Source organism: Pan troglodytes, chromosome 2 (genome assembly GCF_028858775.2).
Source record: "Pan troglodytes isolate AG18354 chromosome 2, NHGRI_mPanTro3-v2.0_pri, whole genome shotgun sequence".
NCBI classification, from domain to species: domain Eukaryota; kingdom Metazoa; phylum Chordata; class Mammalia; order Primates; family Hominidae; genus Pan; species Pan troglodytes.
In genome coordinates, this window is record NC_086015.1 from 15,363,326 (window position 1) to 15,381,086 (window position 17,761).

Sequence of the window (17,761 nt, forward strand, 5' to 3'; positions counted from 1 at the left end):
TACCTGAGTCTCTTTATGGATTCTCTATTTTGACTCATTGATCTATTTTTTTTATTCCTATATTCATGCTCACTGTTTTAGTTGAAATTACAATGAATTTATAGATAAATTAGAAGGGATTGATGTATTTTTATGACATTAATCCTTAGTTCTGGGAGCATGGTGTATCTCTTAATTAGATCATCTTTGTTTTTCAGTAGCATTTTCTTTATATAGGCCTTCCATGTATCTAATTGAGTTTAAATATGGTATTTCTGCATATTTAATGATGTTTTTTCCTTTAGAGATATTTTCTCCCATTAAACTTTCCAGTTGACTATTACTGGGATGTAGGAAAAATGGTGAATTTTGCATATTTATCTTTGGCCATCTTTCTAAACTCTCTTAGTTCTAAGAGTTTTTTGATTCTTTTGTAGCTTAATAGTATTCCTCACCAACACTTATATCTTTCTTTTCCTTGTCTTATAAGATTGGCTAGAACTCCACAGTAATGTAGAAGAATGGCAGTGAGAGTTGATATCTTTGTTTTATTGCTGACTTTAATGAGAGTGCCTCTTGTTTTTATCTTTAATTTTGATGTTGGTTTCTGGTAAGTGTTCTTTATAATTTAAAGAAGCTGATTTCTGTTTCTGCACGTTTATATCAGAAATGTCGAGCTTTATCAACTACGTTTATCAAGACAAAGTATTCTAATGTTGAGCATTCCTAGAATAAACCTATCTGTACGTGGTATCTTATTCTTCTCATATACTCTTGAATTCAATTAGTAATGTTTTGTTTTTAAATGTTACATTTTGGCCGGGCACAGTAGCTCACACCTGCAATCCCAGCAGTTTGGGAGGCCAAGGTGGGCGGATCGTTTGAGCTCAGGAGTTCAAGACCAGCCTGCACAACATGGCGAAACCCCATCTCTACAAAAAAAAATATAAAAATTAGCCAGGCTGTAGTGGCGCATGCCTGTAGTTGCAGCTGCTCAGGAGCTGAGGTGGAAGGATTGCCTCAGACCAGGAGGTTGAGGGTGTAGTGAGCCAAGATTGTGCCACTGCTCTCCAGCCTGGGTGATAAAGCAAGACACTGTCTCAATCAACCGATCAATTAATCAATAAATTTTACATCTCACTTCATAAGTCAAATTGGTTTATAGTCATGTTATTCCTTGTTCTATCTTTGTATATTTTATAGCTACATTATGCTAGCTTTATAAAATAAACTTAAAACGTTCTGCCTTTTTCTAAGTTCCAGAACAATTTAAATAAATGAATTATCTGTTCTTTGATGGTTAGGTAAAATTCAGTTAGAAATCCGTCTGGGCCTGATGCATTTAAGAATTTTGTTGGGCCAGGCACGGTGGCTCACGCCTGTAATCCCAGCACTTTGGGAGGCCGAGGCGGGCGGATCACGAGGTCAGGAGATCGAGATCATCCTGGAGAACACGGTTGAAACCCCGTCTCTACTAAAAATACAAAAAAAAATTAGCCGGGCATGGTGGCAGGCGCCTGTGGTCCCAGCTACTCGGGAGGCTGAGGCAGGAGAATGGCGTGAACCCAGGAGGTGGAGCTTGCAGTGAGCGGAGATAGCGCCACTGCACTTCAGCCTGGGTGACAGAGCAGGACTCTGTCTCAGAAAAAAAATAAAAGAATTTTGTTGGTTGGGGTAGTAAGGGTGGTGGGAATCTTTGTAAACTTTTACAGATGTTTCTGTGTTGACTCACCTTTTTAGATTTTGTACTGCTTTTCTAGCTTTAAAAATTAATTGACATAAAATACATATGGTATTCTTTTAAATCTTCCTTTTATCTTTTAAAAAATCTTTTCATATTCCTAATGTTGTATATTTGTGTTTTCTCTTTTTTCCTCATATTAAGCCTTGCTAGAGAGGCTTGTCTATTTATCAGTTTTTTTGGAGCATTACTTTATTTATTCTATAATTTTTGTTTCTGTCTCATTTTGCTTTCAGATTCGTAAATATCTACTTTTATCTTTATTAATTTTTTCCTCCTTCTGTGGAATTTATTTTACTGTCTTTTTCTAGGTTCTAGAATTTTTAGATGCTTAGATTTTCCTAACATTTTTCAAAATTTCAAAGTCAACATAAAGCCATTATAGAAAATATAAAAGTCATAAGGCAGGAAAGAAGACACTCATTTTCCTACTGCTTTTTCACTTGTCACATTTCAGTGTTTAATATGTATTTTAACATTTTATTAGATATATAATAATGTCCTTTGCTCTTACCAATTAACATGTCATTAAAAATGATGCCTGTCTATGAGGCCTTTTCATTTTTTGGGACAGGATCTGGCTTTGTTGCCCAGGCTGGACTGGACCTTGTGATGTTCCCACCTTGGCCTCCCGAGTAGTCAGGACTGCATGAGTTCACTGCAATGTCTGCTAAAGCTTTATGACTGTAGAATATGCCTTCTGATAGGATGAAACATAACTTACTGAACCCTTCTCCTAATGTTCAGCATTAACATTGTTTCCAGTTTTTTACAATTGTAAATTGTGCTGCAAAGAACATCTTTGTGACTGCATCTTGGTCAGTATGTCAGATTATTTCTTAGGATAAATTGCTGGAAATAGGTCATAGGATATGGGTATTCTTAAGATTCTAGAAACATACTGCCAAATTGCTTTCCAGAAAGATTAGACCACTTTAACATTCTCAATCAGTAGGATGATTTTCTCCCTACCACATCCTCACCAGCATTGAGTATTGTGATTTTCTTTAATCTTTGCAGATTAGCCATTTAAACTGTGTAGCATTCCAGGAAACCAAAAGTTAAGTGTGTGCAAATACACCTGCATGTGACTAACCTATGGCATGTTTGTAATGTATCTGGCTTTCTTCCCACTACCCAGCACGTTCCCAGACTGCCTTCCTTGCTATCCACTCATCAGTTGCTTTAAGGAATGCAAAAATACTTCAGAAATAAACATTCCCAAAGCAAGCACAAGTGACTTTATTCTGCCTCCATGGTAGGTTGCTTAGATGATGAAAATAATTTACAAAACTGGGTGGGTAGACCAAAAGGTTACCAGTGGGCTTCAAAACAGTCAGTCTAACCTATGCTTATGAAAGGCAGATTCTGACCTGTCGTTCTCGACACAGAAAACGAATCTTGGGTCCTTGTTGGCTGGATCTCTGAAACCTTCAATCTAATTGAGTCTCTCAGTTTCTAATGGAAAGATATTGAAATAAGAGAGAGCAGAATCTTAGTCTTGTAGCCAGTCATGGCAGGACATCTCTTAGTTCAGTATGCTTATTTATGATCTACTAAAATATACCCACTGTACCCTACCCCAAGAAGTAGGCAACTTCATTTGGTTGCACCTCTGGAGAGCTCATTCATTCCCACCATTAACCAGATGTATCTCTTAGGCAAATCACTTATCTTTCCTGGCATCAGTTTCCATATCTGTAAAACAAAGTAATTGGACCAAGGATTTTAGAGATCCCATCTACCTTTAAAATCGTATGGTTTTATAAAACTGTTATAGGAGACATAATTGAAGTCTATAAAACCCGTGAAAACTATTTCTAAGAATATAGCCTTGTTCCCTAAATTCCAGATTATTAATAAGGCTTTGCCTCTTGAAGAAATGGTACAAAATGTTCTAAAATAGCATACAGTGGGAAATAATTTGTGAGTCATTTTTTGGAGGAGTTCATTCAGGCTTTAAATGAGCTTCAAGAGTAGTTGTTATTTATACTTAATTATTCGTTAAGGGAAATCAAGGACATTTAGGGGCTATTGCTAATCTTTTTAAAACAACAACATAGACAGTTCTTATGGGATTCACCTCCAAATCTTTGGTGACACTGTCAAAAATAATTATTAGTCTGTTCCACTTGACATTTTTTAGTCTTATTACAGGAAACCAGGCACTGAGTATATAATTATGTTGTTTTCTAAGGAAAGTCAACATTCTGTTTATCGTAACCTGAATTTGCACAATTCAGTTTCTGAAGTTTCTTGTGTTTTGAGGTTCCCAAGCTTCTCCAAACCAATATTCTTTTTGAGATTTCAAGAGACAGCACCCTGTGAAATGTTCATCAGAAACACACCATGATCTCCTGTTTCCACACAGGGTTGGGGCGTGAGACACATCACATTTGTGGACAATGCCAAGATCTCCTACTCCAATCCTGTGAGGCAGCCTCTCTATGAGTTTGAAGATTGCCTAGGGGGTGGTAAGCCCAAGGCTCTGGCAGCAGCGGACCGGCTCCAGAAAATATTCCCCGGTGTGGTAGGTTGTTGCTTTTGCAGAGGTTTTCTGTTATATGTATAAATGTTTAAGTCTTGGGAAATGAGGCCTGTGGCATTGAAGAAAGAGAGTCAGATATCTGTCACTTTCTCCCAGCCACTCGCTATGTGGCTGAACCTCTGTTTCCTCATCTCAGAGAGGGATAAAAAAACATAACCAGGTCAGGCATGGTGGCTCATACCTGCAATCCCAGTCTGTCTGGAGTTCGTTCCTTCAGTGCGTTCTTGGTCTTGCTGACTTCAAGAATGAAGCCGCGGACCTTCGCCGTGAGTGTTACAGCTCTTAAAGATGATGTGTCTGGAGTTTCTTCCTTTCAGTGGGTTCGTGGGGTTCCTTCCGGTGGGTTCTTGGTCTTGCTGACTTCAAGAATGAAGCTGCAGACCTTCGCAGTGAGTGTTACAGCGATTAAAGATGATGTGTCTGGAGTTTGTTCCTTCAGATGTGTCTGGAGTTTGGTGGGTTCATAGTCTCGCTGACTTTAAGAATGAAGCCACGGACGTTCGCGTGTTACAGCTCTTAAAGGTGGTGTGGACCCAAAGAGTGAGCAGCAGCAAGATTTATTGTGAAGAACAAAAGAACAAAGCTTCCACAGCGTGGAAGGGGACCCAAGTGGGTTGCTGCTGCTGGCTGGGGTGGCCAGTTTTTATTCCCTGATTTGTCCCCACCCACGTCCTACTGATTGGTCCATCTTACAGGGTGCTGATTGGTCAGTTTTACAGAGTGTTGATTGGTGCATTTATAAACCTTTAGCTAGACACAGAGCGCTGACTGATGCCTTTTTACAGAGTTCTGATTGGTGCATTTACAATCCTTTAGCTAGACATAGAGCGCTGATTGGTATGTTTTTACAGAGTGCTGATTGGTGCGTTTACAATCCTCCAGCTAGACACAGTGCTGACTGGTGAGTTTTTACAGAGTGCTGATTGGTGTGTTTACAATCCTCTAGCTAGACACAGAGCGCTGATTGGTGTGTTTTTACAGAGTGCTGATTGGTGCGTTTACAGTCCTCTAGCTAGACACAGAGTGCTGATTGGTGTGTTTTTACAGAGTGCTGATTGGTGCATTTACAATCCTTTAGCTAGACACACAGCGCTGATTGGTGCGTTTCTACAGAGTGCTGATTGGTGCATTTACAATCCTCTAGCTAGACAGAAAAGTTCTCCAAGTCCCCACTCAACCCAGGAAGTCCAGCTGGTTTCACCTCTCACTAGCACTTTGGGAGGCTAAGGCAGGAGGCTTACTTGAGCCCAGGAGTTTGGGACCAGCCTGGGAGACATAGTGAGACCCTATCTCTTTAAAATAAAATTAGCCAGGTGTGGTGGTGGTGTGCATCTGTAGTCCCAGCTACACTAGTGGCTGAAACAAAAGGATTGCTTGAGCCTAGGTGGTCAAGGCTGCAGATTTTGAGCTGTGATCATGCCATTTCACTCAAGCCTCGGTGACAAGGCAAAACACTGTCTATATAATAATAATAATAAATAATCCGTCTCACATATTCTTGTGAAAATGAAAGGAATGTATGAATAAATGTTTTGTAAGTTGCACAGCATTATGAGTTTAAGTTGAGGAATTTAGGAGTGTATATATTTTTATATCCTGCCTGGTTCCAAAGAGGTTTACAGTGGCTCAGATCTAATGTGTTATTTTTCCTCCATCACCAGGATACTTGGTAGTTACTTAGTACAGGTTTATGAAATTAAATTGAATGCAAGTCTTCATGAAGAAGAAAGATTGGGCTGAAAGTTTAGCTTTTTGCTCTAGCTGCTTCTGGTTTTTGAGTTATATCATTAGAAATACCAGATAACAAGAGAAAAGTCATTCAGCTCCTTTCATTTAAAATCTTGACAGTTTTCTTTTTTTAAGGTCAACCAGGAAATGATATCCTGCCTCTTGAAAACTTAATAATTTTATCTGACAGGAGTTAGATTAGGTGTCTCCAAAGCATTTGCTTATACTTAAAGTGCCAGAAGAGGTTCTCAGTCCTAACAAAACAAACAAAAAAACCCACTTTCTCAAAGTTTCTCTCTTTGGTCACTTTGTATTAGATTCATTCCTTTTAAAAATCTTTGCTTTAGAAGCATTGTTAATGTTTTTGTCCATTTCACTAGAGTCCCTGAGGAACATCATCTTGGGTTTAACAGTATTAATTGACCACCCACTATGTAGCCAGCTATGTGCTAAATGCTGAAAAAAATAAGAATACGTTGTAACCCTGTCATTGAGGAGGCATATTAGTTAGATTTCTGCTGTGACAATATTGCATATCACACAATCCCAAAATCTTAGTGGCTTACAATTGCAAACATTTATTTCATGTTCATGGGTGTGCAGGTTGGCTGTGGTTCAGCTGTGTCACTAGGCTGAACTTACTCAATAAGCCACATAACTTCGAGTCAGGTTCCAGTCCATTGTATGTGTTATTTTCAAAATCTAGGCTAAAGGAGGAACAGTCATGTGGGTCCTACTCTTCCTATGGTGGAAGGTTTAAGCTTAAAAGGGTTGGTGATTATTATGCCTTAAAGTCTTAGCTCAACAGTGGTACAGTGCAATGTCTTCCATTTCTGTTACCAAAGCGAGTCACAGGACCAAGCCCAAAGTCAATGACATTAGTCAATGTACTCTTCCTGGTAGGAGGTCTTGCAAACGTCAGGTTGCAAAGAGTGAGGATATATAATATTACTAGAGGGAGGAGGTGCCTAATTGGGAAGAATAATCCAGTCTAGGCTGCGCACAGTGGCTGAAGCTTGGAAACCCAGTGTTTTGGGAGGCTAAAGTGGGAGGAGATCGCTTAAGGCCAGAAGTTCGAGACCAGCCTGGGCAACCTAGTTGAGACCCTAGCGCCCCCCCCCCAAAAAAAAAGCAATAATCCAACTATCATTGGAGAGTATTATGAACTCCCTTTAGGACCCAGACAGACCTGGCTTTGAACCTGAGCTCTGTCACTTATTAGATGCCTGAACTTTTTGTTTACTCAAATCCTAGTCATTGTCAGTGACCCAATACAATTCCCCCTTCCCACTGTTTATTTGTTTAGTTGCTCTATTACTTACTTGCGTGTGAGGTAGTGTATTTAAGACCTCCCGTGTTCCAGGGACAGGGGAACTAGACAGACATGTGGAGCTTAAAGTCTAGTGGGGGATGGTCATTAACAAATAATTTCACAAATACTTATCATTGTAATACATGCAGGAAGCAGGAGCTCAGTTGCCATGAGAATATATAACAGGTAGGCCTGACCTAGATGAGGGGTGGACTGGGAAGACTTGAGAAAACAAACCCCTGAAGGATGAGTGGGAGTTAGCTAGATTGAGGGTAGCAGAGCTGTCTGTGCAAATGCCTGAGGTAGGATGAGCGTGGTACTTTTGTGGAACTGAAAGAAAACCAGGGTGGCTGCAACATAGAGGTCAAAGAAGATGAGGAGGAAGAGAAGGCTGAGGTGGGAGCAAGGGACGCCATGCTGGGCCTGAGAGAGCAAGTCCAACTGTTCTTGGAAACAGCCCCCTGGCATCGAGCCTCTTCCTTCACACTTACATTGTGTTACTCTGTTTTCCCTGTTGGACTATTAAGTCCCCCAGGCCACTGTCCAAGTCTTTTATACTTTTATCCTTCATGCCTTATAAATAATAGGAGATAATATACACAACCCATCAAAGTACTGGTGTAATTCATCACGTTCATGAAAAATACTTGCGAAACTATTTAACTTATTGGTTAGCCAGCCTTAAGGGGCTTTCCTTATATGCTTGATTTAGTATAGTTTCTTTTTTTTTTTTTTTATTATACTTTAAGTTCTAGGGTACATGTGCACAACATGCAAGTTTGTTACATATGTATACATGTGCCATGTTGGTGTGCTGCACCCATTAACTCGTCATTTACATTAGGTATATATCCTAATGCTATCCCTCCCCACTCCCTCCACACCACGACAGGCACTTGTGTGTGATGTTCCCCATCCTGTGTCCAAGTGTTCTCATTGTTCAATTCCCACATATGAGTGAGAACACGCGGTGTTTGGTTTTCTGTCTTTGTGATAATTTGCTCAGAATGATGATTTCCAGCTTCATCCATGTCCCTACAAAGGACATGAACTCATCCTTCTTTATGGCTGCATAGTATTCCATGGTGTATATATGCCACATTTTCTTAATCCAGTCTATCATTGATGGACATTTGGGTTGGTTCCAAGTCTTTGCTATTGTGAATAGTGCCGCAATAAACATACTTGTGCATGTGTCTTTATAGCAGCATGATTTATAATCCTTTGGGTATATACCCAGTAATGGGATGGTTGGGTCAAATAGTATTTCTAGTTCTAGATCCTTGAGGAATCGCCACACTGTCTTCCACAATGGTTAAACTAGTTTACAGTCCCACCACCAGTGTAAAAGTGTTCCTATTTCTCCACATCCTCTCCAGCACCTGTTGTTTCCTGACTTTTTAATGATCACCATTCTAACTTGTTTGAGATGGTATCTCATTGGATTTAGTATAGTTTCTTCATTCAACAGATACTTATTCATCACCTTCCTTCTACCAGGCCACGGAGAAAAGGCTTGACCTAAGTAAACAAGACATGGTTCTGCCCTCATAGAGCTTATATTTTATTGAATTATAATTGAAATACTAAATGCTAAAAGGGATAAGTAGACATTGCTCAGGAAATATAGAAGAGCAGGACCTGGACAAGTGTGGGGCATGTGCCAGGGAAAGCCTTCTTAAGGAAGTAACATTTGGTCCGAGCTCTGAAGGAATTGATCAGAAGGGGTCTTGAGGAGGGAGGCAAGGACCAGAGAGTGGTGGGAAAGGCCAGGGGCCAGGAGGAGCATTCCAGGGAAGAAAATTGGCCTTTTGAAGGTAAGAACTGTGTTAAATGCAGACTTCCTAGATATTTGGTTACCTGGAAAAGTTAGAAAGATTGGTTTTATTAATGCAAGATTATCTAATTTGGGGTATTCCTTACTTGTTAAGTTATTGCAAGATTCTAATCTCAGTGCTTGAAGTCGAGTGACATTTGACTTGGAAACGAAAAAAATAATGGGTGATAGACCCTTTAAAAATGTTTAAATTTTGGGCCAGGCACAGTGGCTGATGCCTATAATCCCAGCACTTTGGGAGGCTGAGGCAGGTGGATCACGAGGTCAAGAGATCAAGACCATCCTGGCCAACATGGTGAAACCCTGTCTCTACTACTAAAAATACAAAAATTAGCTGAGTGTGGTGGCGTGCACCTGTAGTCCCAGCTACTCAGGAGGCTGAGGCAGGAGAATCATTTGAACTGGGAGGCGGAGGTTGCAGTAAGCCGAGATTGCACCACTGCACTCCAGCCTGGCGACAGAGTGAGACTCTGTCTCAAAAAAGAAAAAAGAAAAAAGAAAATGTTTAAATTTTGAAATAGTAAATTCATAGGAAGTGATTTGATTTGGATGTTTGTCCTCTCCAAATCTCATGTTGAATTGTGATCCTCACTGTTGGAGGTGGGGCCTGGTGGGAGGTGTTTGGGTCATGGAGGTGGATCCCTCATGAATGGCTTGGTGCCCTCTCCACATTAATGAGTGAGTTCTCGACCTCTTAGTTCACGTGAGCGAGAGCTAGTTGTTTGAAAGAGCCTGGCATCTCTCTTTTTCCCTCCCTTGCCATGTGATGCATCTGATCCCCCTTCACCTTTCACCATGAGTGGAAGCTTCCCTCATCAGAAGCAGATACCAGCACTATACTTCTCATACAACCTGGAGAACCATAAGCCAAATAAACCTCTTTTCATTTAATTGCCTCAAATATTCCTTTTTAGCAGTGTGAAATGGACTAACACAGGAAATACAAAGAAGTGTACCAGGAGGTCATGAGCACCCTTTACCCTGCTTCTCCTGGGTGACAGACTTCAAGGACAGGGTGGTTTCACTGGATAGCTGGCCTGAAAAGCCTTAAACACTCCCTCAGAACTAGAGAGTTTGACATTTGTTTTTTGCTCTAAAATATATGTATCCCAGACTAACCGTATTCTGGCCCCAGACCTTCCAGTATGTCAAATGTCAGCTCATAAGAAACCCTTGCATTTTATCTGCATGGTATTCTTTCACTAATTCCTTCTCTTCTACTCCAGGACATAGGTGTCACATTGACCCTTTCCAGGTGCCTTTAAAAAAACTATGATAAAATTACATGAAAAGAAGTGCTCTGCTACAAATACCACACCTGATCCTGGGGAAGAGTAAATTGAATAAGAAAACAACTGATCTTTTATAAATCATATAGCTATTTGAGGCAATAAGATGTCGGATTATGAGGCCGGGCGCAATTGCTCATGCCTGTAATCCCAGTGCTTTGGGAGGCTGAGGCGGGTGGATCACGAAGTCAAAAGATTGAGATCCATCCTGGCCAACATGGTGAAACCCCGTCTCTACTAAAAATACAAAAATTAGCTGGGCGTGGTAGCGCACACCTGTAGTCTCAGCTACTTGGGAGGCTGAGGCAGGAGAATCGCTTGAACCCGGGAGTCAGAGGTTGCAGTGAGCCGAGATCACGCCACTGCACTCCAGCCTGGCGACAGAGTGAGACTCCGTCTCACCAAAAAAAAAAAAAAAAAAAAAAAAGATGTTGGATTATGGAGCCACACTTGAGGTTTTAAAACCCAAATTTGGACATCTGCTTCAACCCTAATGAGTAGTGGATACTGGACTAGCTCTGCCACCATAAACAATTACACGCTGGGACAAAATACGTAAAATGACTCTTTTCAGACAGTGAACAGTAGGTAGTGAAAGACTATGGTCATAGGTAGTGAAAGACTGTGGTCCCAGACAGAGGGAAGGAAAGATTTGTCCCAGCTTATTACATGAAGGCACTTTCTGGCCCATGCCATAGCCCGTGAGAGCCCAGGGAGATTCTCTTGGTCTCGGTGAGCTGAAGAAACAACCAGAATTCAGAGCAGCTGAGGTGGCTGGAATTTGCAGGACGTAGTACCAGAAATGAGGGAGCTGTGCACAGGAGTGCCTCGGTAGCACCTTGAGTCTTTGACTGAATAGCGAGCTGTGTGTACTCACAGCAGACTCTTGTCAGACCAGGCAAAAACACACTACCAGAGAGCTATGAGCAGAATGGAGATTCCAGAGTTCACACGAGCTGGGAGACACTGGAGTTCTGTATACAGAGTGGAGAGACCTCATTGAATACTCTGAGCCCTTATGTGATACCCAGAATGGCCCCTATAAAGTTTCGAGGGGAAAGCATCTTAGTGGTCTTGTGATAAAGATTTCTTAGGACCTAGTAAATACTATGAACAAAAAATGGTAACTTAGTTGACTTTATAAAAATTTAAAACTTCTGCTTCTCAAAAGATGCCTTTCAAAGAAGGGAAAAACTAGCCAAACTGAGAAGACATGTGCAGTCCTCTTATCCAGAACACGCAAGATGAACAACTCCTACCACTCAAGACACACAAAGCAACTTTTTTTTAAGGGGGAAAAAAGCTTGAACAGGTACTTAATTTATGGTGAAGATCTATGAATGGCCATTGAACATGTGAAAATGCTCAATGTCAATAGTCATCAGGGAAATACAAGTTAAAACCAGAGAGATATATCACTATACACCTACTAAAATGGCTAAGATTAAGAAGCCTGACAATGCTAAATGTTGTCAGGGTGTGGAGCAACCAAAACACTTATACATTGCTGGTAAAATAACTACTTTGGAAATCTAGCTGTTTCTCATGCAGTTTAACATATGCCTACCTTGTGACCCAGAAATTGTACCTTTAGATCTTTACCTAAGAGAAATGAAAACATATATACATGAAAATACTTATACAAAAGTGTCCATAGCAACTTTATTCAAAACAGCACAAATCACCATCAACAGGAGAATCGATAAATAAATTGTAGTATAATCATACCACGAATGGAATGTATTATTGATACTTAACAATATGAATGAACCTCAAAAGCAGTATGCTAAGCAAAAGAAGCCAAACACAAACAAGTATATACCCTAGCATATCATTTATGTGATATGTTCTAGAATAGTCTAATCTATGGCTTATGAAGTCAGATCAGTTGTCGTCTGGGGGCAAGTGGGGACCGACTGAGGGGGAGCACAAGACCATGTTCTGGCGTCATGAAAATGTTCTATATCTTGATAGCTGTATGCAGTGGTTAATCTATCATTTGTCAGAATACATTGAACTGTGCATGTGAGATCTGTGTATTTCACTTTATGTAAATTATACCTCAACTTGGCTACACCTTTGAATCATCAGGGGAGTTTTAGAAAATATTGGTGCCTGGGCTCATTCTTAGAGATTTCCATTTAAATGGTCTGGGGAAAAGCCTGGCCATTAAACTCTCTAGGTGGTTCTGATATACAGCCAAGTAGAAAACCACTGTGTTGAAAGTTGCTGAATTCCAGCCTCTTGGGTGTGGACATAACTGATGGGCTCTTACGTTAGCTTACTGGCTGAAATTTTAGCAAGTAGAGATTTATTTAGGTTAGCAAAGTTATTTTATTATTCAAAAGTTCAGAATTGGTATTGCATGATTATACTTCCATCTTGGTGTCATGAAAATATATACTTAATAGTTATTTAGATCAAGCTACCACCATTTAACATGCTTTGTCAATTGTAGTATGTCAGTAAGGTATTGCAGGTATTGTTATTATTACTGTAGTTGTTGCTTTTATTATTGCTTATTACGGCATTTGGTACATAGTAGGTGCACAATACTTAATGGATTAATTAATGAGATCCTGATAGCTGTGCTAGTCTCATTATTAAAATAGATGTATTTTTGCACCTTTCTTCTTCCTGAAATCCTTTCTGCCTCAGGTCCTTTCCTGGTTTGGTTACCACTCTTTTTTACATTCCTTTTGAAATTGTTATTCTTCCTTTCTTGAATTCCAGAGATTAGGTTTAAAGTTGAAGATAATAAAAAAAATCCACAATCTACAAATTTGATATTTCTTTGTAAAAAGATCTGCTTGCTCTGTCCCTTGAGCTATTTTTGCAGTAGGTGAGGGGTTTTGGCAAATGAGTGAAAAAGCTGATGTTTTCAAACACTTCCCTATGGCCAGTGGTATACAGGGGTTAAAGGTACAGTTTATGATTCTAGAACACATTTTTTGTGGAAAGTCAGTGTCCCTGGCTTCATTAGCACCCATATGTGACTCACTGTTAATGTGCCAAAATATTATGTGGTCATCAAGGGGCAGATGGTAAATTATAAAGCTGTTCTAAAGCCCATGTAAAAAATCCCAATTCAGGGGAACTCAGGTTGATGGACAGCTTCTACTTTTGGACAGAGAGTGAAGCCTTACTCTGTCCCACACTCTGACATCAGCCACCATAACTCCTGCCCCGATAAAAATATCTAGATACTCCTAAGTAGATTTTTTGGCTCTAAGTTAGCAAGTAGAGTTTTTTGTATTTGAGGTTTTTTAAAATGCATATACCCCTGAAGGGATTAAGACAAGATCATCAGTCATTCTAACCTTACGTGAATGTATTAAATCAAATTATATTTGCTAGAACACTCCATATGGAGATGTTTAACACTGAGGAAACAGAAGGGAGGGCAATTTGGAAGCAAATAGGAAGAGATAGCCCAGTTGGAAAGAGGTACTTAGGCAGGGTACGGTGGCTTATGCCTGTAATTCCAGCACTTTGGAGGCCGAATCAGGAGGATTCCTTGAGCCAAGGAGTTCGAGAGCAGCCTGGGCAACATAGTGAGACCTATCTCTACTAAAAATTAAAAAAATCAGCCAGGTGTGGTGACGTGTGCCTGTAGTCCCAGCTACTTGGGAAGCTGAGGTGGGAGGATCCCTTGAGCCCAAGAGGTCATGGTTTCCGTGAGCTATGATTGTGCTAGTGCCCTCTAGCCTGGGTGACAAAGTAAGACCTTGTCTCAAAAAAAAAAAAAAAAAAAAAAAAAAGAGGTACTTGGGTAGGCAGAAGGTGCTGTGATAAAGTTTCTTGGCCTTGGATGGCTGGAAAGAGCCAAAGATACACAGTTTTCTCCAGTGTCCTTACCTCAGGTAGGATGTGCCCCCTCCACTTTGGAACTGAGATCCGTATGTCTCTGTTTGCTGCCCTGCCCTGCCTCAGGGCCCTGGGGTGATAGGTCAAGGTGTTCTAGGATGCAGAGGTGAAGAAGAGAGAGGGCATGGGAAGGGTGCAGCGTAATAGTGCACAGGGAGCTCTCATGTAAGTGAACACAAGTAAGTGCAGGCAGCTGTGGGAAGTGTGGGCTCTGAGATATTACCTATACCATTGCTCCAGACATAACTACGTCCTGGTGTTTCCCTAGAATGCCAGAGGATTCAGCATGAGCATACCTATGCCTGGGCATCCAGTGAACTTCTCCAGTGTCACTCTGGAGCAAGCCCGCAGAGATGTGGAGCAACTGGAGCAGCTCATCGAAAGCCATGATGTCGTCTTCCTATTGATGGACACCAGGGAGAGCCGGTGGCTTCCTGCCGTCATTGCTGCAAGCAAGAGAAAGGTAGGCCCTGTCTCTAATTATGATTTATGATTTAATGCACCACCACTCCAGAGGGAGGAGTGTCCCTAACCTTCCCTTCCCCAGGGCAGAGATGTGGTTTGTGTGACCTGGTAGCATAGTGCCAAAGGGCTTCTGCTTCAGACTCTGTCTTTGCCTCGCACACCATCACCCAATGTAATAAGTACCATTTACTGCTTAATTTTCATAATAATCTTTTGAGATACTGTACACTGAAAGATATACTGTACTTACATTAAAACGTAAGCTCCAAGAGGACAGAGACTTGGTCTTATTCACCACTACTTGGTCAATGACAACTTCAAGGGCCAACAATGTTGAATAGTGAACTAAATCATGGTGCATACCTATGATGGAATAGTATGCAGCCATTCACAGTTATGTTTTCAAAGGACTTTAATAAGATAGAAAATGCCACATTATATTAAATAAGGAAGATACAATATTGTATACATTTTATACCAATTATGTTTATATATCAACATTGATATGTATTTTCTTAAGTATCTACTTATCTGTCTATTGAGAGAGGAGAAAGAGGACAAGAGGAAGGGAGAAAGAGAGGGAGAGAATGGGAGAGAAAGGGAGAAAAATAGTAGGAAAAAAATACCCCAAACTATTAATAGTAATTTTTTGAGCTGTGGGTTGTGAGTGATTTTTGTTTTCTTTTGTAGTGTGCTTATTCTTATTTTTCAAACTTTCTATATAATCAGATATTTGGGATAATAAGTTAAATTAGAACTATGAAAAGTTGTTATAGTATAATGAAAAAAATGGTTTCTTAAAAATTTATGTGTTGGGCTGGACATGGTGGCTCACATCTGTATCCTAGCACTTTGGGAGGATTGCTTGACCCAGGAGTTTGAGACTAGCCTGGGCAACATGGTGAGACTCTCTCTCTAGAAGAAAAACAAAAAATTAGCTAGGTGTGGTGATGCACACCAGTGCTCCCAGCTACTCAGGAGGGTGAGGCAGGAAGATCACTTGAGCCTGGGAGGTTGAGGCTGCAGTGAACCGAGATCACGCCATTGCATTCCAGCCTGGGCAACGGAGTGAGATCCTGTCTCAAAAAAAACCCAAAGAAACAAAAAAACAAAAAAAACCCAACTATGCGGAGCCAGGCATGGTGGCATGTGCCTGTAATTCCAGCTACTGGGATACCAAAAATATTCTATGTGAAGGGTGAATTATATGGTATGTGAGTTATATCTCAATAAAGCTGTTATAAAAACAAATCTATGTGAACATGACAGTATAGCATAATGGTGGAAAGAATGTGTTTGAGAACTATGTAGACTTGGTTTTATATACCTACCTCTTGCCAGATAAGTGACCTTGGGCAAGTTATAGAACTAACTTCTCTGACTTTCAGTATCCTCATCTATAAATAAGAAATGTTTGTTATGAGTTTTTTTGTTTGCTTTTTTCTTTTTCAGAGATAGAATCTTGCTCTGTCACCCAGGCTGGAGTGCAGTGGCGGAATCTCGGCTCACTGCAACCTCCATCTCCCAGGTTCAAGCATTTCTCGTGCCTCTGCCTCCTGAATAGCTGCGACTACTGGCGCAAGCCATCATGCTCGGCTAATTTTTTGTATTTTTCATAGAGACAGGGTTTCGTCATGTTGCCAGGCTGGTCTCGAACTCCTGACCTCAGACAGTCTGCCCACCTTGGCCTCCCAAAGTGCTGGGATTACAGGTTATGAGCCACTATACCTGGTCTGTTATGAGTTTCAAATGAAATTAAATGAGATAACTTATGTTCATCACTTATCAAGTCTTTTGTACTTAATAAGCCCTCAGTAGTGGGTAGATTTTATCATCATTAGCTTTTATAATCTAATTACACTTACATGCAAAAAATAAATTTTAAAAAGTTGAGCAAATATGGAATTAGCCACAGCTTGAAATATATGTGTCTTTTAACTCTGCTCTTTCATTCCTTGAAACCTGCAGCTGGTCATCAATGCTGCTTTGGGATTTGACACATTTGTTGTCATGAGACATGGCCTGAAGAAACCAAAGCAGCAAGGAGCTGGGGACTTGTGTCCAAACCACCTTGTGGCATCTGCTGACCTCCTGGGCTCATCGCTTTTTGCCAACATCCCTGGTTACAAGCTTGGCTGCTACTTCTGCAATGATGTGGTGGCCCCAGGAGATGTAAGTGGATTTCTCTATAGTTCCAAATATTTCCTATCACCAACTTGTACACTGAGGCAGACCGACTTGGCCCTTTCGTTTATGACTATTTAAATATTATCTTTTAACAAAGAGAAGAATTCTCCAATTTGGGGAGGATGGCATTATCTCATTATGAACCTTGACTGGCGTCATCAACTGTACACCTGTTCCTTGTTCACCAATATAAACGCGGCTACAAACCATATTTTTGGAAAGCTTATTGAGGAAACCACAGCAGACTAGTCCCTGATAGCACTCAGTATTGTCTCCGGTGCTTCTCTTAGTCAAGATAACATTACAAATCAGGAGTCTAAAGACCAGATTCCATCAATGGCTTGACACTGCCTCCCAGGTAGTTCTAAAAAGTCTCTTAGGTTCCCTCTACCTTTGCAAAATAGGAGTGGTGTGTAGGCTTGTCAGATTTAGTAAGTAAAAATATAGGATTCCCAGCCAACTTTGAATTTCAGTTAATAATGAATTTTTTTTTTTTTTTTTTTTTGAGACAGAGTTTTGCTCTGTCACCCAGGCTCGAGTGCAGTGGCACAATCTCGGCTCCCTGCAACCTCTGCCTCCTGGGTTCAAGTGATTCTCCTGCCTCAGCCTCCTGAGTAGCTGAGATTACAGGTGTGTGCCACCACGCCCAGCTAATTTTTGTATTTTTAGTAGAGACGGAGTTTCACCATGTTGGTCTGGCTGGTCTCGAACTCCTGACCTCGTGATCCACCTGCCTCAGTCTCCCAAAGTGCTGGGATTACAGGTGTGAGCCACCACGCTCAGCCAATAATGAATAATTTTTTGGTAT

At 40.7% G+C, this 17,761-nt stretch overlaps 1 protein-coding gene across 25 annotated transcripts in view; it reads left to right on the plus strand.

The window, feature by feature from the left end:
• The window catches only part of ATG7 (autophagy related 7), a 283,351-nt gene that overhangs the window by 71,594 nt on the left and 193,996 nt on the right, over positions 1–17,761 (plus strand). For 20 of the 25 annotated variants that reach the window (XM_016940476.4, XM_016940479.4, XM_016940478.4 and 17 more), the window contains 3 exons: positions 4,092–4,250; positions 14,570–14,764; positions 16,735–16,938. In XM_016940476.4, the coding sequence (XP_016795965.2) occupies positions 4,092–4,250; positions 14,570–14,764; positions 16,735–16,938 (558 nt within the window). The remainder of the gene's footprint in view (positions 1–4,091; positions 4,251–14,569; positions 14,765–16,734; positions 16,939–17,761) is intronic. The other 5 variants (XM_024355330.3, XM_054680378.2, XM_016940480.4 and 2 more) reach the window with 1 other exon arrangement.